Raw genomic sequence first — 25,159 nt, forward strand, 5'->3', positions numbered from 1 at the left:
GAGAGATCGAAACGATACATGAGAGATAATCTTAACCCTTCCAATATTCTTCTAAACTGAAAATAAGTGAAGCAAAATAATCTCTCCGCTACTTGGAGGCTTGTTCGTACTGATGTTGACTCAGAAATTGGAAGAACGAGTGTGGAAACAGTCACTACCTCAGAAAGATAATCTAAATTTTCTCAAGCCATTGTGAACGAGTGTGGAAACAGTCACAAACCTAAAATAATAAATAATACATTGATAGATTTTCTTCTTCTTTTCATTTATTTCCTATGAGACGGTCGATATGTGCCTCAGCGGTCATAGTAAGACTGTGGCTTCATTGAAGCATTAGTTATTTTGGCAACCAAAATAATTTAATCTGACATTTCAATTTTAGTATGGCATCGACTGTTTTGTTACACGAGCATCCGATAAGTGGGGTGAGAGCCCCACGAATTCCAACCGGAGAAGGTTCGACGGGTCCGGCGCCCGAATGATTAAAATCCGGATCGAACCCGAGTCATATTTCGAACCCCACACAAACCCCCGCGGCGCACCCCTGCCCTAATCGAAGCGACCGCCAAACTCTCTTTTTCTTCGGCGACTGCGGCGTCTCCTCCGTGAACGACGGCTGCCTTCCTCTCCATCGGGAAACAGCGACAGTTGGCGGTGGCGTCTTCCCCTCCCGGTATCTCTCTTTCTCTTTCTCTTCCTCCTTCGCCATCGAACACTCCCTTCTCCTCCCTCTTTCCCCTCTGTTCATCGCAGCCCCCGCCCCCACCACGCCCCACGTGCGCCACCCCACCCTTCCCCGATCCCTCCTCCCTCTCCCCCTTTCGTCGCAAGCTCGCCCCCTTCCCCGGCACCATCCTTCTCCTCCTTCCTCCCTCTTCCCTCTTCCCCCAATTTTTCTTCGTTTTTCTTCCTCGACACCATCCTCGCCCTCCCTTCTCGTTCCTCCTCCCTCCTCCCTCTTCCCCCTTTTCATCGCAGTCCCTCGACCCCTCGCCTCGTCGCAACCCCCTTCGCAGGCCCCTTCTTCCTCTTCCCCTCCTCGTCGCTGCTCCCAGACCACAGCCCCGTCTTCTTCCTCCTCCTCACTCCTCCTTTCTGTATTTGTGACTGCTGTAATTTTGAATTGTTAATTTTGATGTTAATTTTGAATTATTATTTTTTACTATAATTTTGAAAAATGTCATTTTTGATGTTAATCTTCTTTTTTTAGTTATCTTATTATTAGATTTGGATAATTTAGCACTTTAATGGTTTCTCGATAGTTAAATAAATGTAATTTGATATTTAGTGGTGATGATTTGAATATGAAATTAGGTGAAACTCATTTTGTCTAATTTTTATTTTAATGGCTAGCTTTTTTGTTAATTATATTTTTTATTATTTTATATTGGCTAGTTCTTTGCCGAGCTTGGGCGAGCGCCTTTAACGATACTGTCTTGAAACAAGTGATCTTTTTTACATACTCATTTCCTGATCATTGTAACCCATTAAGGAGGCTATAAAAAATAATTTTGATATATTACTTTAGATTAACGTAACTTGATTGTAGCCAGATACTGTGGTCAAATATGGTGCTTAGTTTTTGGAATTTCTTATCTTACAACTAAGGAAATTGATTACTAACTGTACAACTAAGGAAATTGATTCCATACAATTTTTTATTCTAATTCATTTCCTGTAATATGGGCTGATTTAATATTGATTGAGTGGTCCAAAATAGAGGATAAATTCCCTTAATTATGTGATTATTAAATGCTTAATTATGGAATTTTGTATATTCCCCCTCAAGTTAGTTCAAAAATGTTAATCATTCTTAAGTTGTTAGTTAGATCCACATAAGAAAATATTTGAGGCTCATTAGTAAAAATATTTGCTAGTTGCTTCTTTGTAGGAATATAAGATATGCAGACAATTCCTTCTCTAATTTTCTCCTTTATGAAATATCAATCTACTTCAACATACTTTGTTCTTTCATGCTGCATTGGACTTCAACATACTTTGATGAATTGTTTGCTTCATCATACCTCTTAGTTTTCTTACTATGTTTACTGCATTGCAGTTTCCATTTCAAGAACATCAGAAAATTTCAACACAAAACCCCAAATGATACAAAGGACTCGACTCAATCATACAAAGGACTCGACTCAATCTAAATTACAAGTTGAGTAAACAACTACAATTTGACTTGATTTCGAAACCCGAAAATAGACCCAAAACCTCAATGTATTTGGTTAGGTATAACCTTACACCTTTATGCCATCACAGTGTGTTCTCTGCTGTAGTGCTGAAAGCAACTATCTCTGCTACTTGAGACTTGTTCGTACCTCAAAACACACAGGCCTGTTTATATTTGAATTGTCAAATCTTGTATTGGCTGGTTTAGTTGGTGATTTGAAGGGGCCTTTTCCGGTAACAACAGAAAGAGATTTGAATGCTCTTACTTTAACTACAGATATTTTCTTACACAGATTTCAATGATGCAGAAGATCCATATGGCTGATCATGAATAGTTTGGACACCATGGCTTTTGTTATTATTGTGGTTGTTTGCACTTGCTGGTTTTATTGGCAAATTCTCATTGATCTAGGTTTTTTTTTTTCATTAATGATATGTAGCTCATGCTACATATAATTTGTTTACAGTAGTTGAAGTTATTTACATGAGCAATCTTTCTCATAAATTAAGTTCCTTTATCAGCATAGAACCAAATAAACTAGTATCATTTCTTGATTGAGGCAGTTTTCTTATCTCTTTATTCATTTTTTCAGAAAATTTATTGCCTTTCTCTGGTCTTCCAGCTATGTTGTTTTTTTATGTCAAGTTGCTCATCATCATCAACAATGCCCTTTTTAGCATGTTGAACCTCACAAATTACCCTTGGTAATTAATTAAACAGTGTCTTATCTACTCACCAGTCTTGCTAGACTTTTAACTAGATAATCTCTTTACATTCTTGATGAAATGTACCAATTACTCTGGAAGTGATCATTTGAAATGTTTCAGATTTTAGTTATAGGACATTAGTGGATCTGATGTTAGAGAAAACATTATGCATCTTCCTGTTATTCTGAATTCTGTAGTACCATGTGCAAGTCATTGATGTTCAACCTATAAGTATAAACATGAGTATCGTCTGTATACGGTCAACATTGTAAATGCATAGGCCACTCTTATGCAGCATATTTGATGAAGATTCATTTGATATAGTTTTTAAATTGCTACAGGAATATAGGATGCTTGGTAGTGTCTAAACCCACCAACTACAATATAAAAATAAGTGGAAGATAGTGTCTGTGCGCTGGTGTTATATGATGCCATTATTTCAGTGGTGGAGAATTGCTCGGATGTGAGCATGAGAATGAGTAACTAATCATAGGTACTCGTTATCAACTCTCAAACACCATTTAGAGACTTATCTCTGAAAGACATGGTGGATTGGAACTGAATGCATGTGGATTAACATGAGTGGTAAAGGAATGTTGTCTGTGACAGATGATTAGTAGAAAGTTTTCAACATCGTTGATTTGAGGTAGAAGAGGAATTTGGACTTGGAGAGGGCAGAAATAAGACTACTTATCTTGTATTTTTCTGCAAACAGTACGTGATACTGCCTCAAAAGACAATGTTTTTGGTGCAGAAGAGGCTCTTTTGCCTTCTCTCATGTAACAAGTCCACCATCCATCTTTCCTCCTATCAACTCTGCAGTCTGTTTAGCTTTTCCACTGCCAAAGAGCACAGTTCAAATCATAGATCCAACTTTACATTGGTCGACCCCCTTGAGTCATGTGAACTTCCCTCAAAAGAGGCTGCAAAAAGGGCCAAGGATCGCATCTGTGAAAAAGAACTTTCGAGTTCAAGTCCTTCCATTGAGTTCTTTAAGCAGAGCGGTTGGAGTAATGCACAAGTCATGAAGCTTATGCAGAGGGAACCCAGGTTTTTGTGTGCTAAGGCAGAGACTGTCCTGAAGCCCAGGATGAGATCTTTGCAGGACATGGGATTTTCTGACACTGAAATAGTTCAGCTGGTTTCATCAAGTCCGAATGTGCTCCTTCTACGTGACATCCAACCGAGGATCAACTTCTGGAGGTCACTTCTTGGTTCTAATGAGAGGTTAATTAAAGCCAGCAGGAGGAACATGTTTCTGCTTACTTCTAGCTTGGCTCGAAAGATTGAGCCCAATATATCTCTCTTGAGGGAATGTGGCATCAGTGAGCAATGCATCACGCAGATGGTGGTGAGACTACCGAGTTTATTTTGTAGAACAGAAAAATGTATCAAGGAAGTTATCAAACATGTTGAGGAGTTGGGTGTGTCACGTGACTGTAAAATGTTCCCTCATGCACTATTAGCAGTCATGGCCCTGAGCAGGTCCAGGTTTGATGCTACCTTTGCAACCCTGATGAGCTTTGGGTGGTCCCTACCAGATTGGATCGCTGCATTCAGGAGGCATCCATCCATTTGGAGTTACTCAAAGAAGAACTTATGTGATAAGATGACATTCCTGATGAAGGAAGCTGGTTGTGAGCTGACATATATCATTGGCCATCCCGTGCTTCTTACATTAAGCTTGGAGAAGAGGTTGAGACCTCGATATGAAGTTATGAATTTTCTTGATGAGAATAAATTGCTGGATAAAGGACATAACCTGCTATATGTCGCGAAGCTATCTGAAGAGAAGTTCAGAAACAAATTCCTTTTCCTGCTACGCAAGGAGAAATTTATTGCTCAATACGATTCCTATGTTGTTGCTGTGCAGGGAAAGCACCACGTCGTTGCGGAAAACTAGGAGTGCAAGTGCTTCCTTAAGACAAAGTGTCAAGCTATTGCATGCTGACTGCAAATTAATCATTATATATTTGTGACAATTTAAGTTCTACAAGAGTTTCTTGGAGTATAACTTTCATGTTGGTGATTCTTCTTCTATTTATTTTTTCTGCAACAAGAGGTACTGATTCTTTTATGCTGATGTCTCAGAAATTGGTTTGGGGGAAAGTCGATTACTTCAGAAAGGTGTAACCGAAATATCAAGTTTTTGTGTTCTGTTTCTACCATATTTAGCTAATTCTGTCAGCTGATCGATCAGTGTCAACTTGGCCTCGGTCATGTTAATTGGCGTGGTGGCGTATTTTTAAGTGTGCTGTTAGTTAGATGATTGTGATCTAATTTAGTGAGGAAACCTTTTGAAGGGAGACATCTCAAAGAATTATGTTAGAGCCGCTTGGACGAAACATACTTCAAAATTAACAGTTTAATTTAACGCATTAAACAACATGTATATATTAAATTTGATACACATCTGTATTGTTATATAATTAAATCTAGTGTTTGATTTTCCTTATGCGATCTAATAGACCCAACATGTCTCCTGCGTTTGGTTTCATTTAATAATTCTAATAAAGAATTATTATTATTTTTATTATAAATAATATTACAAAAGTTAGTTTATATCGACAATATTGGAATTTATGTGAAAGATTTTTAAAAATTTTAAAAGCTTTTAAAAAGGTAACATATACTTTGACTAGTGTTTATTATGTTACTGTACTTTTTTTTAAAGTTGTTTGCATTAATATGGTTGGTGCATTATAAGAATATCAATGTGATAATAATTTAAATATGACACTAAGGGCTACAAAATCAAAAAAGATAAATTATTATTTTTATTAATTTAATTAGTTATATATGTTTTAATCCTTGTACTAGATTAAATGACTTCAGTAATTATTTAACCACTTATTATGAAACTTTAGAAGTTGATGATATTAGTGATAAGATTAGAGATATTAAAAAATTAATTATTAACTTATATAACCGTTATAGTGCTAATTATATTAGGCAACCTTTTAAACTTTAAGTTAGGGAAGGTAAGGGAGAAAAACTATTATTAGAAAGATTTAAAAGAATCAAATGGATCGTCAAGCTCAAACTTCTAAGTTTAATATATTTCTAACAACTTTTTTAAAGTTTGGTGACAACATTATAGGTATAAAGTTTTCTATTATGGAATGATGGACATGATACATAATAATATTTTCAATTTTATCAATTTTAATGTTTAATACCCGTAACTTTAATGTTAATGATACTTATGGAGTGAGGATGTGTTTTATATGAAACTAGATTTAGTGTCACCCTCGAATCAATTGATATTTAAGTATGAGAAAAACTATGAAATAGGACAATGATCTCTTATTAAACATATCAATTAAAAGGACGATTGAAATGTTTAACATTAAAAGGGATTAAATATTTATGAATTAATAGATAAAAGCGACGAAACATAACCAATACATCTTATCTTATGCGAGGACAATGATCTTCTATTAAATATATCAATTGAAATGATGATTGGAATGTCAACAGGGATTAAATATTTATAAATTTATATTAAATTTTTAATAGATCATTAAACATTTAAACTCATTATAGTTGTACATTCATTTTGCAAAATTTAAAAATAAAATTATGATTTTTTATTATAATTTTTAAAATAAATAATTGAAAAAATCAGTTCTAATTATATCAAAATCGATCAAATTGGAAACAACCCTTACAGGTTCGATTTTTTATTCTAAATTTTGCTTAGGCTAGATATAGCCTTACACTGATGAAAGCCAGTGTCTCGATAATTTGAGACTTGTTCTTAACTCAGAATACAATGCCTTGCCAATATTTAGATTATCCAATCTTATATTTGCTGGTTTAGTTAGTGACATGAAGGAGAATATAATACTGGTAACAATAGAAAGAGATTTGAATGCTTTAAATTTGACTACATATGTTTTCTCACACAGAGCATAAATAGTTCGGATATTATGGCTTTTGTTATTATTGTGATTGTTTGCACTTGTTGGATTTATTGGCAAATTCTCACTGATTTAGATTAATAGATGAAGCAATTGAAGTCAATGAGCGCCCGATAAGATGGGCCGGGCGTGCGAGTTGAACCGGGTGCGGCCCAGGCGCCCGCCTGATCAAGGTTGCGTCGAGCTCAAGTCAATTCAATTTGGATCTCTGGTTCGATTGAACCAGATGAGAACGGCATTCTCAAATTGACACCCGTGCCCTAAATGCCGCGGTGAAGCTGTCTCCTTCTCCACAGCTACCGCGACTGCGGCGTTTTCCTTGGCGAAAGGCGGGACCAGCGTTGGCATCTTCCTCCGTCGAGCTCTTATCACTGCGGCGTTTTACTCGGCGAACGGTGCATGCTGCGGCTTCCTCTCCGTCGGCGAACGGTGACAGCGCCCGGTATCTCTATCTTAGTCCTCCTCCTCCTCCTTGGCCGTCGCACAATCCCTTCTCCTCCCTCCTCCTCCCTCTTCCCCCTTTCGGCGCAGCTCTCCCGCTTCCCCGACACCATCCTCCTCCTCCCTCCTCCCTCTTTCACCCGGTCAGCGCAGCCCCCCGCCCCTCTCTCCCGCTTTCGTCGCAAGCTCGCCCCCTTCCCCGGCACCATCCTTCTCCTCCTTCCTCCCTCTTCCCTCTTCCCCCCAATTTTTCTTCGTTTTTCTTCCTCGACACCATCCTCGCCCTCCCTTCTCGTTCCTCCTCCCTCCTCCCTCTTCCCCCTGTTCATCGCAGTCCCTCGACCCCTCGCCTCGTCGCAACCCCCTTCGCAGGCCCCTTCTTCCTCTTCCCCTCCTCGTCGCTGCTCCCAGACCACAGCCCCGTCTTCTTCCTCCTCCTCACTCCTCCTTTCTGTATTTGTGACTGCTGTAATTTTGAATTGTTAATTTTGATGTTAATTTTGAATTATTATTTTTTACTATAATTTTGAAAAATGTCATTTTTGATGTTAATCTTCTTTTTTTAGTTATCTTATTATTAGATTCGGATAATTTAGCACTTTAATGGTTTCTCGATAGTTAAATAAATGTAATTTGATATTTAGTGGTGACGATTTGAATATGAAATTAGGTGAAACTCATTTTGTCTAATTTTTATTTTAATGGCTAGCTTTTTTGTTAATTATATTTTTTATTATTTTATATTGGCTAGTTCTTTGCCGAGCTTGGGCGAGCGCCTTTAACGATACTGTCTTGAACATTGGTACAGTAGCATGAAACAAGTGATCTTTTTTACATACTCATTTCCTGATCATTGTAACCCATTAAGGAGCCTATAAAAAATAATTTTGATATATTACTTTAGATTGACGTAACTTGATTGTAGTTAGATACTGTGGTCAAATATGGTGCTTAGTTTTTGGAATTTCTTATTGTACAATATCTCCAATGATGTTTTTTTTTTTTGACAACTGACAATTAATTTCTGGTTCTTGGATATCAGCTGGTTCACTGACCTCAGATTGTGAGTTTTATCAGTCTCAGATGTTCAATGTTCTGAAAATGCGTGCATGTCATGTACGAGAATTTACTTTGGGGAAATAGCAAGCTACAAGTTGAATAATGTTGATAAGATAGACAGCAGGAGAAGTGCTACTTTTAACGAGAGCAAAGAGAATTGGACAGTCTTTTGCAGAAAAAAAATGCATGGAGAAGATAGAACAAGAGATAGCAGAGATGGTAAATGGGTCACTGGTCAAGGAAAATTATATTCTTTTGTCCATAGAATCATGTATACGTCTGACAATTCCACATCCGTTTTACTTATATATAAATGTAAGATGAACACAATAGAACATAGTTTCTTTCGTTAATCTTTTCTTTATGCAAAGGAAGACATAGATAGGTTGATTACTAACTGTACAACTAAGGAAATTGATTCCATACAATTTTGTATTCTAATTCATTTCCTGTAATATGGGCTAATTTAATATTGATTGAGTGGCCCAAAATAGAGGATAAATTCCCTTAATTATGTGATTATTAAATGCTTAATTATGGAATTTTGTATATTCCCCCTCAAGCTAGTTCAAAAATGTTAATCATTCTTAGGTTGTTAGTTAGATCCACATAAGAAAATATTTGAGGCTCGTTAGTAAAAATATTTGCTAGTTGCTTCTTTGTAGGAATATAAGATATGCAGACAATTCCTTCTTTAATATTCTCCTTTATGAAATATCAATCTACTTCAACATACTTTGTTCTTTCATGGTGCATTGGACTATGAGCAATATTGATAGCAGTCGTATTGTCATAAATTTAGATAATTTTCCCACTATGTTGTTAATTAATTAAACAGTGTCTTTTCTACTTACCAGTCTTGCTAGATTTATAGCTAGGTCATCTTTTTACCTTCTTGATGAAATGGATCAATTACTCTGGAAGTACTCAGTTGAAATGTTTCAGGTTTTTGTTGTAGGACATTAGTGACTCTGATGTTAGAGAAAACATTATGCATCTTCCAGTTATTCTGAATTCTGTAGTACCATTTGCAAGTCATCGATGTTCAACCTGTAAGTATAAACATGAGTATCGTCTGTAAACAATCAACATGGTAAATGCCTTTGCCACTCTTATGCAGCATATTTGATTAAGATACATTTGATATGGTTTTTAAATTGCTACAGTGATATAGGATGCTTGGTAGTTTCTATACCCACCAACTACAATAGAAAAATAAGTGTAATTTATTGTCTGCGCGCAGGTGTTATTTGAAGCCATTATTTCAGCGGTGGAGAATTGCTTGGATGAGCGTGAGATTGAGTAACTAATTATAGTTACTCTTTATCAACTCGCAGACACCATTTAGAGACTTATCTCTTAAAGAAATGGCTGATTGGAACTGAATGATTGTGTATTAACATGAGTTCTAGAGGACTGTTGTCTGAGACAGATTATTAGTTGAAAGTTTTCAACATCCTTGATTTGAGGCAAAGGAGGAATTTGGATTGGAGAGGGCAGAAATAAGACTACTTTTCTTTTTATTTTTCTGCAAACAGTACGTTATACTGCCTCAAAAGACAATGTTTTTGGTGCAGAAGAGGCTCTTTTGCCTTCTCTCATGTAACAAGTCCTCCATCCATCTTTCCTCCTATCAATTCTGCAGTCTGTTTTCAAATCATAGATCCGAATTTATGTTGGTCGAACCCCTTGAGTCATGTGAACCTTCCTCAAAAGAGGCTGCAAAAATGGCCAAGGATCGCATCTGTGAAAAAAAACTTCCAATTTCAAGTCCTTCCATTGAGTTCTTTAAGCAGAGCGGTTGGAGTGATGCACAAGTCACGAAGCTTATCAAGAGGGCACCCAATTTGCTGAATGCTAATGTAGAGACTGCCCTGAAGCCCAGGATGAGACGTTTGCAGGACATGGGATTTTCTGACTCTGAAATAGTTCAGCTAGTTTCATCATGTCCGTGTGTGCTCATTTTACGTGACATCGAACCGAGGATCAACTTCTGGAGGTCACGATTAGGTTCGAATGAGAGGCTTCTGAAAGCCTGCAAGAAGAACATGTTTATTCTTAGTTTTAGCTTGGCTCGGAATATAGAACCCAGTATCTCTCTCTTGAGGGAACATGGCATCAGTGACGAGCGTATTGCGCATATGGTGTTGACAGTGCCTGGCTGTTTTTGTGGAATAGACAAATTAAAGGAGGTTATCAAATATACTGAGGAATTGGGTATCCCACGTGACTCTGGACTATATACGTATGCACTTCATGTAGTCATGAGCAGGAAGAGATCTAGTTTTGATGCTACCAGTGCGACTCTGATGAGCTTTGGGTGTTCCCAGCCTGACATTGTTGCTGTATTCAGGAAGTGCCCATACGTTTGGACATTCTCGAAGAAGACCATATGTGACAAGATGACTTTCCTGATGAAGGAAGTTGGTTTTGAGCTGAAATCTATCATTCGCTGTCCCGTGATTCTTACTTGTAGCTTGGAGAAGAGGCTGAGACCTCGATATGAGGTTTTGAATTTTCTTAAGCGGAATAAATTGCTGGATGAAGGACATAATCTGCTATCCGTCATACAACTAACCGAGGAGAAGTTCATTAAGAAATATCTTTTCCAGCACAAGGAGAAATTTACTTCTCTCTATGATTCCTATCTTGCTGCTGTGCAGGGAAAGCCATATGTTGTTACTTGAAATTGAAACTTTATATTAAAAAGATCAAGTTCATACTGACGGCACTATTTAATCATCTCAAATTTTGTGACATTATAAATTCTCCAGGAGTTTCTTGTTGTATAACATCCGTGATGATTTTGAGATTCTTTTTATATTATTTATTTTTTTTACAACAAAATTTAAGGATTCTTTGATATTGCTGTTGACTCAGAAATTGGAAGAACGAGTGGGGAAACAGTCCCTTCCTCGGAAAGGTAACACAAATTTTCTCAAGCTTTTGTGTTATGTTTCTATCATAGCCAGCTAGTTTCTATCAGCTGACCAGTGTACGTTAATTGGTGTGAGGTGTTACAAAAGAAACTTTATTAATGGTTATGTTGTGGAAGAGCCATATTGATATGGAATTCCTTGATCCAATGTCTGCTTAGTTCACCATCTCGCCAGCTATAAGGATACAATTCTCTGTCATATAATTTGTACCTTCTCAAACATGTAAGTGTGAAACTCCAAATTTTAATTATTTTTTTAATAACATTTTTGTTTAGTTATTTAATTTTAATTTATACCTTCTGAGAGGCTCTATTGTTGCGCCACAGATCCAAAGATAATTGGAATGACCATCATTTCTACTGTTAAGAGTTCAAAATTGGGGTTAAGCTGTGTATATTTGGGGTCCCGTGTATTTTTCTCTAGTATCTCATGTAAGATTTCTAAACAACAAATTGAAAGCTTTTCTTATGTGATAATAGGATCTTGTCAAACTATTGGGTACTTCAATCATAAAATCAAACCTTAGAAAAGGATGCATATCTCGTGTATCATAACTTACGATGCTATATTTGTTGAGAAATTCATTAGATGTGTTGTAAAAGGAGACTTTTTGGATCCACTCATGTTGAGATTGGTTAGCTTTTTTATAGTATAAAAATCTAATGTTTTATAATTATTTCTGATTTGATATTTTTGGACTCAAATGATCGAGCCCAATAATCTTCGCTTAGCCTAATAATCAGAGAGGAAAATGGTTTGTTTGCCCTTTTAGACAGTGATATAAATGACTATATTTAGGGGTCTTTTATCTTTTTTTTTTAATTAAAAATTTAAAAAATAAATTTATTCTTTCAACAACCAAATAATAGTTAGTTATGGGGATATTTTAAGAAAAAATAAAAAACCCTATAAATACTCTTAAAATATCTAATTTTCTATCACATCATTGATTAAGTACTCATGGAAGTTTGAATACTCTTATGCTCTTTTTTTAATACGATGATAAGTGGAAGCTACTAACTTTCCCACCAAGAAGGCTTTCGAAAACCTGATATTTATAATTCCATAAAGCGTGGATATGAGTCGAAAAAAATCTTCAAACTGTATTTTAAAAATTCTTGAAACATCGATCTCTCGTTCCATATCATATGGAATTATTAGAGTAAAAAAATTTAAATTCAAAGAGAAAAAAATATACGAAGAAAGTATATTATAAAAAAAACATCCAATAAACAGTAGAAAGAGATTTGAATGCTTTATATTTGACTACAAATGTTTTCTTACACAGAGCATAAATAGTTCGGATATTATATGGCTTTTGTTATTATTTTGATTGTTAACACTTGTTGGCTTTATCGGCAAATTCTCACTGATTTAGATCATGGCTTTCTTGAGAAAGTTCTTTACTACAGCTGAAGCTATTGATGTCACCGGCCGCCCGAGAAGTGAGCCTGGGATGCGTGTTCAACCCGCTGCGGCCCGCCTGATTCTGGTTGTATCGAGCCCGAGTCAAGTCAATTTGGATCTCTGGTTCGATTGAACCAGATGAGAACGGCATCCTCAAAATTCGCACCCATGCCCTAAATGCACCGGTGAAACTGTCTCCTTATTCACAGCCACTGCAACTGCGGCGTGTACCTTGGCGAGAGCCGGCAGCGGCGGCGGAATTTTCCTCCGTCGAGCTCTTATCGCTGCGGCATTTTCCTCGGAGAACGGTGGATGCTGCGGCTTCCTCTCCGTCAGCGAACGGTACAACACCCGGTATCTCTCTCTTACTCCTCCTCCTCCTCCTCCTTCGCCGTCGCACAATCCCTTCTCCTCCCTCCTCCTCCCTCTTCCCCCTTTCGTCGCAGCTCTCCCGCTTCCCTGACACCATCCTCCTTCTCCCTTCTCCACCCTCCTCTCTCTTTCACCCGTTCATCGCAGCCCCTCGCCCCTCTTCCCCGATCCCTTCCCCTCCTCCACTTCATCACAGTCCCCGCCCCCTGTTTTCCTACTCCGATCCCAACGGTCCCCTCTCCGTTTTCCTACTCCGGACCCGACAGCCCCCTCTCCATTATCTTGCTCCGGCCCCGACAGCCCCCATCTCCCTCCTCTACACCCCTCTTCGCCCTCTCTATACATCTTCCCCTCCCCTTTCCTACTCCCTGATAGTTACCCGCTACCCTCCCAACAAGCAGTCAGCAGCATGTCATGAGCATTTACTTTAAAGAAATAGCTAGTCACAGTATGCAAGTTAAATATTGTTGCTAAGATAGACAGCAGGAGAAGTGCTGCTTTTATAAAGAGCAAAGGGAATTGGGGAGTCTTAGAGAAAAAGAAAAAAACACAGAAAAGATAGAGCAAGAGATAGCAGAGACAATAATTGGGTCACTGTCCAAAGAAAATCATAATTATTTGTCAATAGAATTATGCACAAGTCTGAATATTCCTCATGTGAAGCATTTTAATTAAAAATATACCTAAGATAATACTAATCTGACTAGGTTTCCCAAAAGAAGCTCTCTCAACAGCAACTGCTTATTTTGATGAAGTGTTTGGTTCATCAAACTTCTTAGTTTTCATATTATGTTTACTGCATGGCAGTTTCCTTTTCAAGCACATCAGAAAATTTCAACACAAAACCCCAAATGACAAAAAGGACTCGACTCAATCTAAACTACAAGTTGAGTAAACAACTAGAATTTGACTTGATTTCCAAACCCGAAAATAGACCCAAAATCTCAATGTATTTGGTCAGGTATAACCTTACACCTTTATGTCAGCATAATGTGTTCTCTGCTGTAGTGCTGAAAGCAACTATCTCTGCTACTTGAGGCCAGTTTGTACCTCAAAACACACGGGCCTGCTTATATTTGAATTGTCAAATCTTGTATTTGCTGGTTTAGTTGGTGATTTGAAGGGGCCTTTTCCAGTAACAACAGAAAGAGATTTGAATGCTCTTTCTTTAACTACAGATATTTTCTTACACAGAGTTCAATGGTGCAGAAGATCCATATGGCTGATCATGAATAGTTTGGACATCATGGCTTTTGTTATTATTGTGGTTGTTTTCACTTGCTGGTTTTATTGGCAAATTCTCACTGATCTAGGTTTTTTTTTCTTCATTAATGATATGTAGCTGATGCTACATATAATTTTTTTTACTGTAGTTGAAGTTATTTACATGAGGAATCTTTCTCATAAATTAAGTTCCTTTATCAGCATAGAACCAAAAAAACTAGTAGCATTTCTTGATTGAGGCAGTTTTCTTATCTCTTTATTCATTTTTCAGAAAATTTATTGCCTTTCTCTGGTCTTCCAGCTATGTTTTTTTTTTTTGTCAACTTTCTCATCATCATCAACAATGCCCTTTTTAGCATGTTGAACCTCACAAATTACCCTTGTTAATTAATTAAACAGTGTCTTTTCTGCTTACCAGTCTTGCTAGACTTTTAACTAGATCATCTCTTTACATTCTTGATGAAATGGATCAATTACTCCCCAATGTTTCAGATTTTAGTTGTAGGACATTAGTGAATCTGATGTTAGAGAAAACATTATGCATCTTCCTGTTATTCTAAATTCTGTAGTACCATTTGCAAGTCATTGATGTTCAACCTACAAGTATAAACATGAGTATCGTCTGTCTACGATCAACATGGTAAATGCCTTTGCCACTCTTATGCAGCATATTTGATGAAGATACATTTGATATGGTTTTTAAATTGCTACAGGGATATAGGATGCTTGGTAGTGTCTAAACCAACCAACTACAATGGAAAAATAAGTGGAATATTGTGTCTGTGCGCTGGTGTTGTATGATGCCATTATTTCAGAAGTCGAGAATTGCTTGGATGTGAGCATGATAATAAGTAACTAATCATAGGTACTCTTTATCAACTCTCAAACACCATTTAGAGACTTATCTATGAAAGAAATGGTTGATTGGAACTGAATGCATGTGGATTAACACGAGTGGTATTGGAATGTTGTCTGAGACAGATGATTAGTTGAAAGTTTTCAACATCCTTGATTTGAGGCAGAAGAGGAATTTGGACTTGGAGAGGGCAGAAATAAGATTACTTTTCTTGTATTTTTCTGCAAACAGTACGTGATACTGCCTCAAAAGACAATGTTTTTGGTGCAGAAGAGGCTCTTTTGCCTTCTCTCGTGTAACAAGTCCACCGTCCATGTTTCCTACTATCAACTCTGCAGTCTGTTTAGCTTTTCCACTGCCGAAGAGCACAGTTCAAATCATGGATCCAACTTTACGTTGGTCGACCCCCTTGAGTCATGTGAACTTTCCTCAAAAGAGGCTGCAAAAAGGGCCAAGGATCGCATCTGTGAAAAAGAACTTTCATGTTCAAGTCCTTCCATTGAGTTCTTCAAGCAGAGCGGTTGGAGTGATCCACTAGTCATGAAGCTTTTGCAGAGGAAACCCAGGCTTCTACGTGCTAACGTAGAGACTATCCTGAAGCCCAGGATGAGATCTTTGCAGGACATGGGATTTTCTGACACTGAAATAGTTCAGCTGGTTTCATCATGTCCGGTTCTGCTCTATTCACGTGATATCCAACCAAGGATCAACTTCTGGAGGTCACTTCTTGGTTCTAATGAGAGGTTAATTGAAGCCAGCAGGAGTAACATGTTTCTCCTTTCTTCTAGCTTGGCTCGAATGATTGAGCCCAATATATATCTCTTGAGGGAATGTGGCATCAGTGAGCAATGCATCTCGCGGATGTTGGTGACACTACCGAGGTTTTTTTGTCGAAGGAACAAATGTATCAATGAATCTATCAAACATGTTGAGGAGTTGGGTGTGTCACGTGACTGTAAAATGTTCCCTCAGGCACTTTTAACAGTCATGTCCCTGAGCAGGTCCAGGTTTGATGCTACCTTTGCAACCCTGAGGAGCTTTGGGTGGTCCCAACCAGACAGCCTTGCTGCATTCAGGAGGCATCCAGGCATTTGGAATTTCTCAAAGAAGAACTTATCTGACAAGATGACATTCCTTATGGAGGAAGCTGGTTGTGAGCTGACATATGTCGTTTGCCGTCCCGTGCTTCTTACTTTAAGCTTGGAGAAGAGGTTGAGACCTCGATATGAAGTTATGAAATTTCTTAATCAGAATAAATTGCTGGATAAAGGATATAACCTGCTATCTGTCATGCTGCTTTCTGAGGAGAAGTTCAGAAACAAATTCCTTTTCCTGCTACGCAAGGAGAAATTTATTGCTCAATATGATTCCTATGTTGTTGCTGTGCAGGGAAAGCACTACGTTGTTGCTGAAAACTAGGATCTCGAGTGCTTCCTTAAGACAAAGTGTCAACCTATTGCATGCTGACTGCAAATTAATCATTTTACATTTGTGACAATTTAAATTCTGAAAGAGTTTCTTGGAGTAACTTCCATGTTGATTTGGTGATTGATCTTCTATTTATTTTTTCTACAACAAAAGGTACTGATTCTTTTATGCTGATGTCTCAGAAATTGGTGGGGGAAAGTCAGTTACTTCAGAAAGGTAACCAAAATATCAAGCTTTTGTGTTCTGTTTCTACATAATTCTTTGTGATCGATCGGTGTCAACTTGGCCTCGGTCTTGTTAATTGGTGCGAAGGCATATTGGTAACTATGCCGTCATTTAGATGATTGTGATCTAATTTAATAAGGACCCCTTCCTTTTGAAGGGGGCCATCTCAAAGAATTATGTATGAGCCGCTTGGACGAAACATACTTGAAAGGCAACAACAGATGTGGATATGACTATTAACATATTTGTTCTACTCATTTCCAGACTCACACATTAAAAAATTAAGTGCAGTACATCCATTTAAACTGTTTAATTAAAAATTAAGAGCAATACGTTCGTTCTAATAGACTCTCCCGCGTTTGGTTTCATTTGATTATTAAGGCCCATGTATTTTGTTTGAATTCACTGAACCAAATTGAGCACACATCACAGGTCCAGAAAGATTATTGAATTTGAGCTATTTTGGTTGTATCTCTAGATTTTTTTATAATAACAGTTTAATTATATTACGTGAACAATTAGCAGGTAGGTAATAAAATGAACACATCTATTGCATATATCTAAATTAGTTATAAAGGTTTTTTTAGTAATATGTTTAGTAAACAAAATTTTAAGTTAATGAGAGATTCTAAGAGGAATGACTAAGAAGAGTGGATAGAGAAAATTGTTAGATGGTTGTGGGGGCAAGTAGTGATTATAAGCTGGAAATGATGTTGAAGAATATATAATTGTTTTCGAAAGTTCTAAAAGCATGTAGGATATATCTATTACTTATTTTGGAAAACACATAAACATTGACTACTAATTATTAGATTGTCGAGAGTATAGTATAGTATCTGAAATTTTTGCTCGATACATGTGTTATGAAGCTTTATTTTTTTTCTTGTAACGTTGTATTATCATTTTGGTGTCCAATAAAGGACAGTATCATTATTTTTTTTTTGTAATATATTTAGTTACTAAAATTTTAATTTAATGAAAGATTCTAAGATAAAGAACTTTGAAAATTGGATGAAGAAGATTGTTGGATAGTTGCGTCGTAACTATTGATTATAAGTTGATAATGGTGTTGGAAGAGTATAAAATTTTTTTAAAAAATTTTGAAAAGACATAAAAGATATCTATTCAAAACAAATGGAGCTCATATTTTTCTGCATTAGTTTTTTAACCCAACAAGTTCTAAAAAATTTGCTGATTATGTCCTCATGTCTTTTTCAGTAATTTTTCTATTATACATTAATAGACCAAGTTGAATGGATGATAATGCTATACATAAGATACTCCGCGATTGAAAAATTAGAAAATGTCAAGGTTTATGTATTTAAGTTATCTTTTTAGTCGATAATTCACTGACAAGTCTCTTCCATAAGTCACTGACAATTACTTTTTCTTCTCTTATGTTTATCATGATAAATAGATATGATTTATTTATTTAATAACATAATTATTTATTTAAAAAAATGATTAACACAAGATTTCATCCAGAGAGAATCTCGAGTTCATTAAAGAAGACATTTTTCTTCAAGGCCCTTTAGTATGAAACTTTCAATTAGAAAGGTATGTTAAAACCACAAGCAATAATCTTATTATTTTGAATAATTATCTTATTAAACTGTTTCTCGAGCACTCTTCGCTTATGTGTTTGATTATAGGAAAGACCTCTTAAGTTGCAGCATGCTTCTGTCTTTTCTCTTTCCTCGTTAAGCCTCAACAAAAATCGTCTGTCTTTTTGTAAGGTTAATAAAGTCATCATTCAAGTAAGATGCTTGAAAGTGGTTGTGACATACTACTCCTGTTGGGATGCATCCGTAAGTTATCTATCCTTTTCTATAAGATTTTGCATTACTTGATATACAGAAAGTCAAACTTTTTTTATATTTCACTCTTTGTAGGGCATATGATGCATAGCATCAACAGTTATGCATAATGCAAATATCAACTCTAATGTCAGTAGCAGATCTTTTATTATTCCTTTCATAATATGTGCTTTTGTTAAAAGTTCATAAACACCAATAAAAACTAAGTATATGACAATTTAGTTTATCCTGCTTGGAATTTGCTATTGTATATTTATCTGATTGTGAAATTATCATTGACTTCATTTATTGAAAAGACATATCACCTATGATAACAACATCCTCACAAGTCGCCAATCAACACAAAGGATGCTTGCCTTACGTGACTACCTCCAATGCTATCATGCCCTTAGCTCCCTTATAAATGACTCGTCTTCCCTCGTAAACCAGCTTAGAAATCTTTAAAGGAGGCAACATGGCAACTTGATATTCAAATATGGGCGACCAAATCAGCTGGCTAAGATGGCTAGCAACATCCATCCAGAGTAATTCTACTAATAGATTAACTATTCAAATTATAAAAGGTTAGCTGTTGGTGTAGATGATCTATGGATATCTTTCGAATCTCTATAGCCAACAACAAAGTTGCTTTTGCTTTTCCGTTTATCATATTGGAATTGAACAGATTAAAGAATGTTAGAGATTTGTTTATAATTCAAGAACTAAGAGTTGAATTCATGGTGTAGTGTTCATATGCTCTCTATAGAAGTTGGATTGTGGATGATCAACTAAGGAACTAATGTAACGTTGAAGTCAAAAGATTGAGCACTATTATTACTCTACAGAACTTAATGACAATTGTATAATCTAATTAGGCTATTGTGGTAAAACCTGATGAGAATTCATAGACTATGGAAGGCAGAAGCGTCGACAAGAGACTATTGTGTTACAAACGTATTAGTTACTCTATCTCATCGGGAGTCAAAAAAGAACTTAATTCTCATGTGACATAAAACAAAAAGCTAGGAATTATGACGATCAAATATTCTAAACAATAAAAAAAAGGGTTTAAATCTCATGTGATTCGAACAAGTTGTGTTTTATTTTTTTTTGATGTATTTGAAATAAATATCTTAAGCATAATGGGAATGACCATCATTATTTTAGGACTAGAGATTTCTAGATACTACAGACGCCAAAAACAATAAAATATAACTTCTAACTTTTAACACTTCCTTCAAATCCGGGTGATCAACAAATAATAAAAGAATTTTGTATTAGATGATTTATCAGTAAATTTTATTCATTGTTGGCTACGATACTTTTTCAATATTTTTTTGACATAATACATTATTCTTGATGAACCATAAAACCTTCGTTTTTTTCTATTTTTTATGCTCTACTTCTAATGGTTGTGTTATTGAAGTTATTCTTCTTTCTAATAAGTGGTTGTTAAGTGAGTCTTGTAGTATGAACTTAACATATATGCAAGATTAAACTGTATATATTTAGGGTTTCGTATATTTTTCTCTAGTAATTCATACAATATTTCTAAACCACGAATTGAATACTTTTCTTAAATGATAATAGCATCTTGTCAAACCATTGGGTACGTGAATCATAAAGTTAAACCTTAGAATAAGATTATATCTAGTGTAACATAACTTATGATGCTAGATATATTTTTGTAAAAGGAGACTTTTGGATCCACAAATTGATTAGATATTTTTTTAGCATAAAATGTTGATGTTACATAATTATTTTAATTTTCTATCTTATACTTCTCTATCATCAAATGTCTACCAAGATATGTATAGGCTTTCATTGTGTAAGATCTCTTCTTCCCTACCTATTGCCAGGAAAGTAATTGTTCTCATCTAAGTTATATAGTAACGTTGTGGTACTTGTTCGGAAAGGATTAACCTATCTCGTAACCTCATACAGTCCACTAAAAAATTATATTAAAAAATTTGTATTTCCTTATTTTATGTACCGTTTTATAATTTTCATTTCAAGAACCATCAAAACACCAAATGATGCAAAGGAGCCGAATAAAACTATAATGTAACTTATTTTCAAACTCAAAAATAAACTGAAAATCTCAATATATTTGGTTACGTATAACCTTACACCATCTCACTTTATTATGTAGTGTTAAAAGTCATTATCTTGGTACCTTAAAACAAGTTGCCCATCTTATATTTCAATGATCAAATATTGTATTTGATAGTTTAGTTGGTGTTTTAAAGGAGAATTTACTAGTAATAGAAAGAGATTTTAATAATGCAAAAGGTTTGTCTTACGTAAGAATGCAAAAGGTTCAAAGAGCTAAATAGCTCCAACATTATGACTTTTGTTATTATCATGATTGTTTGCACTTACAGGTTATATTGACAAATTCTCCATCTATGATGCTTCTCAATAAAAATAAAAATATATTTTTTCATCGTTGATATGTAGCGTTGAAGATAGATTATGTGGTTCTATTTAATTAGGTAAGATATATTATAAATATAATTAGATTCTGATTATTGTTATTGATCAATAGAAAAAAAAATTATGTTATAATATAATTCTTTAAGGGATGCTATACTCTTTGCTCTCGCTTATAAATAGATATAATTTCTAGGGGCTAAAAAGATGCATCTCAACATAGTTGAGAGATTAAGATTTTTCTCCTAATCTCCCTAATCCATCAATCTAAGTGATCATGTAAAAAGATAGGAGAATGAATGTCTTGTTCTTCTTACATATTGATATGATGATGATATACTTATAGATCAGATAAGGTTTATTCTTCTAAACAACAATAAAAAGTACATATCGTAATAATATTAGATCTAATTTTATTTAATTTCATATTCTAGCATAAAAATTTTTTCGCATTATAAATTTTACATTAACAGAAGTTACATATAATTTTTTTTATTAAAACAAGTGAAGTCATTTACTCTTTCGTTCACCCATCCTATGTGATGAGGCCCAAGAGTGAGTGAGTTCAATCGGCCATAGTCCAAGCACTCACTTGAGTGGACAGGTCAAACATTCATTTGACCTAGATTAATCGGGTTCAAGTGTTGGGCAATCAGGTGCCCATTTGATTTGTAAATAATAAATTTGAACCTATAAAAATGGTTATAGTATAATATAACATATAAATTTGGTGACAGTACTAAAGTTTTATATACTGGACTAATGGATATATTATATAATAATATTTATAATTTTAGCGATAGATATTTATAATTTTATGTAGAGAATAATTGTAGAACAAAACCTAAAGATAAAATAGAACCAAAAGATCATTTACGAGGACAATGATGTCCTAACGATCGGAATATCCGACATCAGAAGGGATTAAATATTTATAATTATATATTATTTTTTATAATATCATTATACATTTACATTAATTATAGTTGTACATCCATTTTTTTAAATTTAAAAATAAAATTATAATTTTATATTTTTAATAAAAAATAATAAAAAATCCATCAAATTGGAACCTACCCAACAACGATTTTGATTCTAAATATTGACAAACTAAAATTTCGAATTGAAACCCATTTACTTAGGATAGATATAACCTTATGAAAGTCACTCTCTTGACAATTTGAGACTTGTTCGTAGCTTTAAAACACATTGCCTTATATTCGAATTATCAAATCTTATATTTGCTAGTTTAGGTAGAGATTTGAATGCTTTAAATTTGACTACATATGTTTTCTTACACATAGAATAAATAGTTCGGATATTATGGCTTTTCTTATTATTGTGATTGTTTGCACTTGTTGGATTTATTGGCAAATTCTCACTGATTTAGATTAATAGATGAAGCAATTGAAGTCAATGAGCGGCCGATAAGATGGGCCGGGCGTGCGAGTTGAACCGGGTGCGGCCCAAGCGCCCGCCTGATTAAGGTTGCGTCGAGCCCAAGTCAAGTGAATTTGGATCTCTGGTTCGATTGAACCAGATGAGAACGGCATCCTCAAATTGACACCCGTGCCCTAAATCCAGCGGTGAAACTCTCCCTCTCCACAGCGACCGCCACTGCGGCGTTTTCCTTGGCGAAAGGCGGGAGTAGCGTTGCCATCTTCCTCCGTTGAGTGTTTTTTGCTGCGGCGTTTTCCTCGGCGAACAGTGCATGCTGCGGCTTCCTCTCCGTCGGCGAACGGTGACTGCGCTCGGTATCTCTCTCTTACTCCTCCTTCTCCTCCTCTTCCTCCTTCGCCGTTAATTATATGTGCTTTCCCTGCACATCATCAACAGTGGCTTCTTTAGCATGTTGAACCTCACAAATTCCTGTTGTTAATTTCTTAAACTGTGTGTTTTCTAATTACCAGTCGAGTTAGACCTATAACAAAATAATCTCTTTACATTCTTGTTGAAAAGGATCAATTATTCTGGAAGTGCTCATTTGATATGTTACTGGTTTTAGTTGTAGGACATTAGTGAATCTGATGTTAGACAAAACATTATGCATCTTCCACCTAATCTTAGTGCTGAAGTACCCATTGCAAGTCATCGACTGATGTTCAACCTATTAGTACAAAGTTGAATATCATCTGTATACAATCAACATAGTAAATGCCATTGTCACTCTTATGCTGCATATTTGATGAAAATACATTTGATATAATTTTTCAATATCTGCAGGGATATAGTGTGCTTCACAGTTTCCAAAGCTACTAGCTACAATAGATAAATAGCGGAAGGTAGTGTCAGTGTGCATGTGTCATATCAAGACATTATTTCAGTGGTGGTTAATAGCTTGGATGTGAGCATGGTAATAAGTAAATGTTCAATTGGTACTCTTAATCAACATTCAAACACGATTTAGAGGCTTACATCTGAAAGAAACTGTTAATGGGAACTGAATGCAGGTGGATTTACGTGAGTGGTAGGGGAATGTTATCCGATACAGATGTTTAGTTGGAAGCTTTCAACTTCCTTTTGGTTGGAAGCAGATACAGAAAATATATTTAGTTCGGATGTGCTTGATTTGAGGTAGAAGAGGCATTTGGACTTGGAGAGGACAGCAATAAAACTACTTTTCTTGTGTTTTTCTGCAAACAGTGTGTGATACTGCTTCAAAATATAATGTTTTTGGTGCAAAAGAGGCTCTTTTGCATTCTCCCATGTAACAAGTCCACCGTCCATCTTTCTTGCTATGAAATCTGCAGACTGTTTAGTAGCTTTTCCACCGCCAAAGACCAAATTTCAGATCATAAATCCAACTTTACCGTGGTCAATTCCCTTCAATCATGTGAACTTTCCTCAGAAAAGGCTGCAAAAACAGCCAAGTGTCGCACCTGTCACACAAAATCTTCAAGTTCAAGTCTTTCCATTGAGTTCTTTAAGCAGAGTGGTTGGAGTGATGCACAAGTCATGAAGCTTATGCAGAGGGAACCCTGGCTTCTACGTGCTAACGTAGAGACTATCCTGAAGCCCAGGATGAGATCTTTGCAGGACATGGGATTTTCTGACACTGAAATAGTTCAGCTGGTTTCATCATGTCCGTGTCTGCTCTATTTACGTGATATCCAACCAAGGATCGACTTCTGGAGGTCACTTCTTGGTTCTCATGAGAGGTTAATTAAAGCCAGCAGGAGGAGCATGTTTCTCCTTTCTTCTAGCTTGGCTGGAAAGATTGAGCCCAATATATCTCTTTTGAGAGAGTGTGGCTTCAGTGAGCAATTCATCGCGCAGATGGTGGTCGCACAACCGAGTTTTTTTTGTCGAACGAACAAATATATCGACGAATCTATCAAACGTGTTGAGGAGTTGGGTGTGTCACGGGACTGTAAAATGTTCCCTCATGCACTTTTATCAGTCATGACCCAGAGCAGGTCCAGGTTTGATGCTACCTTTGCAACCTTGATGAGCTTTGGGTGGTCCCAACCAGACAGCCTTGCTACATTCAGGAAGCATCCAGGCATTTGGAATTACTCAAAGAAGAACATATCTGACAAGGTGACATTCCTGATGAAGGAAGCTGGTTGTGAGCTGACATATATCATTGGCCATCCCGTGCTTCTTACATATAGCTTGGAGAAGAGGTTGAGACCTCGATATGAAGTTGTGAATTTTCTTGATCAGAATAAATTGCTGGATAAAGGATATAACCTGCTATCTGTCATACTGCTGTCTGAAGAGAAGTTCAGAAACAAATTCCTTTTCCTGCTACGCAAGGAGAAATTTATTGCTCAATATGATTCCTACGTTGTTGCTGTGCAGGGAAAGCACCACGTTGTTGTGGAAAACTAGGATTTCAAGTGCTTCCTTAAGACAAAGTGTCATCCTATTGCATGCTGACTGCAAATTAATCACTTTATATTTGTGACAATTTAAATTCTGCAAGAGTTTCTTGGAATTGAACTTCCACGTTGATTTGGTGATTGTTCTTTTATTTATTTATTCTACAACAAAAGGTACTCATTCTTTTATGCTAATGTCTCAGAAATTTGTGTGGGGGAAAGTCAATTACTTCAGAAAGGTAACCAAAATATCAAGCTTATGTGTTCTGTTTCTACCATATTTGGCTAATTCTGCGAGTCCATCGATCAGTGTCAACTTTGTCTCGGTCAGGTTAATTGTTGTGAAGGC

At 36.1% G+C, this 25,159-nt stretch overlaps 5 protein-coding genes and 1 long non-coding RNA gene across 16 annotated transcripts in view; all 6 read left to right on the forward strand.

The window, feature by feature from the left end:
- Positions 1–25,159, forward strand: part of LOC135650479 (transcription termination factor MTERF15, mitochondrial-like) — a 76,406-nt gene that overhangs the window by 21,996 nt on the left and 29,251 nt on the right. The window lies entirely within an intron of this gene.
- Positions 512–4,960, forward strand: LOC135650480 (uncharacterized). Of its 3 annotated transcripts, XM_065169855.1 has the most exons (3): positions 512–673; positions 2,060–2,160; positions 3,225–4,960. In XM_065169855.1, exon 3 carries the CDS (start codon positions 3,623–3,625, stop codon positions 4,784–4,786), a length of 1,164 nt encoding a protein of 387 aa, XP_065025927.1. In that variant the 5' UTR covers positions 512–673; positions 2,060–2,160; positions 3,225–3,622; the 3' UTR covers positions 4,787–4,960. The 3 variants fall into 3 exon arrangements, with proteins under 3 accessions (XP_065025927.1, XP_065025926.1, XP_065025925.1); XM_065169854.1 differs by having other exon boundaries at positions 2,060–4,960; XM_065169853.1 differs by lacking the exon at positions 2,060–2,160.
- Positions 6,925–8,390, forward strand: LOC135651476 (pollen-specific leucine-rich repeat extensin-like protein 1). The gene is made up of 3 exons (XM_065171547.1): positions 6,925–7,017; positions 7,103–7,715; positions 8,290–8,390. Exons 1-3 carry the CDS (start codon positions 6,925–6,927, stop codon positions 8,388–8,390), a joined length of 807 nt encoding a protein of 268 aa, XP_065027619.1.
- Positions 7,064–11,040, forward strand: LOC135650481 (uncharacterized). Of its 6 annotated transcripts, none has more exons than XM_065169861.1 (3): positions 7,064–7,248; positions 9,265–9,358; positions 9,550–11,040. In XM_065169861.1, exon 3 carries the CDS (start codon positions 9,869–9,871, stop codon positions 10,991–10,993), a length of 1,125 nt encoding a protein of 374 aa, XP_065025933.1. In that variant the 5' UTR covers positions 7,064–7,248; positions 9,265–9,358; positions 9,550–9,868; the 3' UTR covers positions 10,994–11,040. The 6 variants fall into 6 exon arrangements, with proteins under 6 accessions (XP_065025933.1, XP_065025929.1, XP_065025928.1 ...); XM_065169858.1 differs by lacking the exon at positions 9,265–9,358 and adding an exon at positions 8,290–8,525 and having other exon boundaries at positions 7,065–7,248; XM_065169857.1 differs by lacking the exon at positions 9,265–9,358 and having other exon boundaries at positions 7,064–8,621.
- Positions 12,822–16,632, forward strand: LOC135585795 (uncharacterized). 4 transcript variants are annotated; one of them, XM_065172606.1, is made up of 3 exons: positions 12,822–13,006; positions 14,962–15,113; positions 15,230–16,632. In XM_065172606.1, exon 3 carries the CDS (start codon positions 15,360–15,362, stop codon positions 16,521–16,523), a length of 1,164 nt encoding a protein of 387 aa, XP_065028678.1. In that variant the 5' UTR covers positions 12,822–13,006; positions 14,962–15,113; positions 15,230–15,359; the 3' UTR covers positions 16,524–16,632. The 4 variants fall into 4 exon arrangements, with proteins under 4 accessions (XP_065028678.1, XP_065028676.1, XP_065028675.1 ...); XM_065172604.1 differs by having other exon boundaries at positions 12,822–14,888; positions 14,962–16,632; XM_065172603.1 differs by having other exon boundaries at positions 14,962–16,632.
- On the forward strand, positions 22,544–24,943 carry LOC135650670 (uncharacterized). Its single transcript, XR_010501588.1, has 2 exons — positions 22,544–22,740; positions 23,210–24,943. It is a non-coding gene; the product is annotated as an uncharacterized LOC135650670 (long non-coding RNA).

This window comes from Musa acuminata, chromosome BXJ3-10, assembly GCF_036884655.1.
Source record: "Musa acuminata AAA Group cultivar baxijiao chromosome BXJ3-10, Cavendish_Baxijiao_AAA, whole genome shotgun sequence".
In the NCBI taxonomy this organism is placed as follows: Eukaryota; Viridiplantae; Streptophyta; class Magnoliopsida; order Zingiberales; family Musaceae; genus Musa; species Musa acuminata.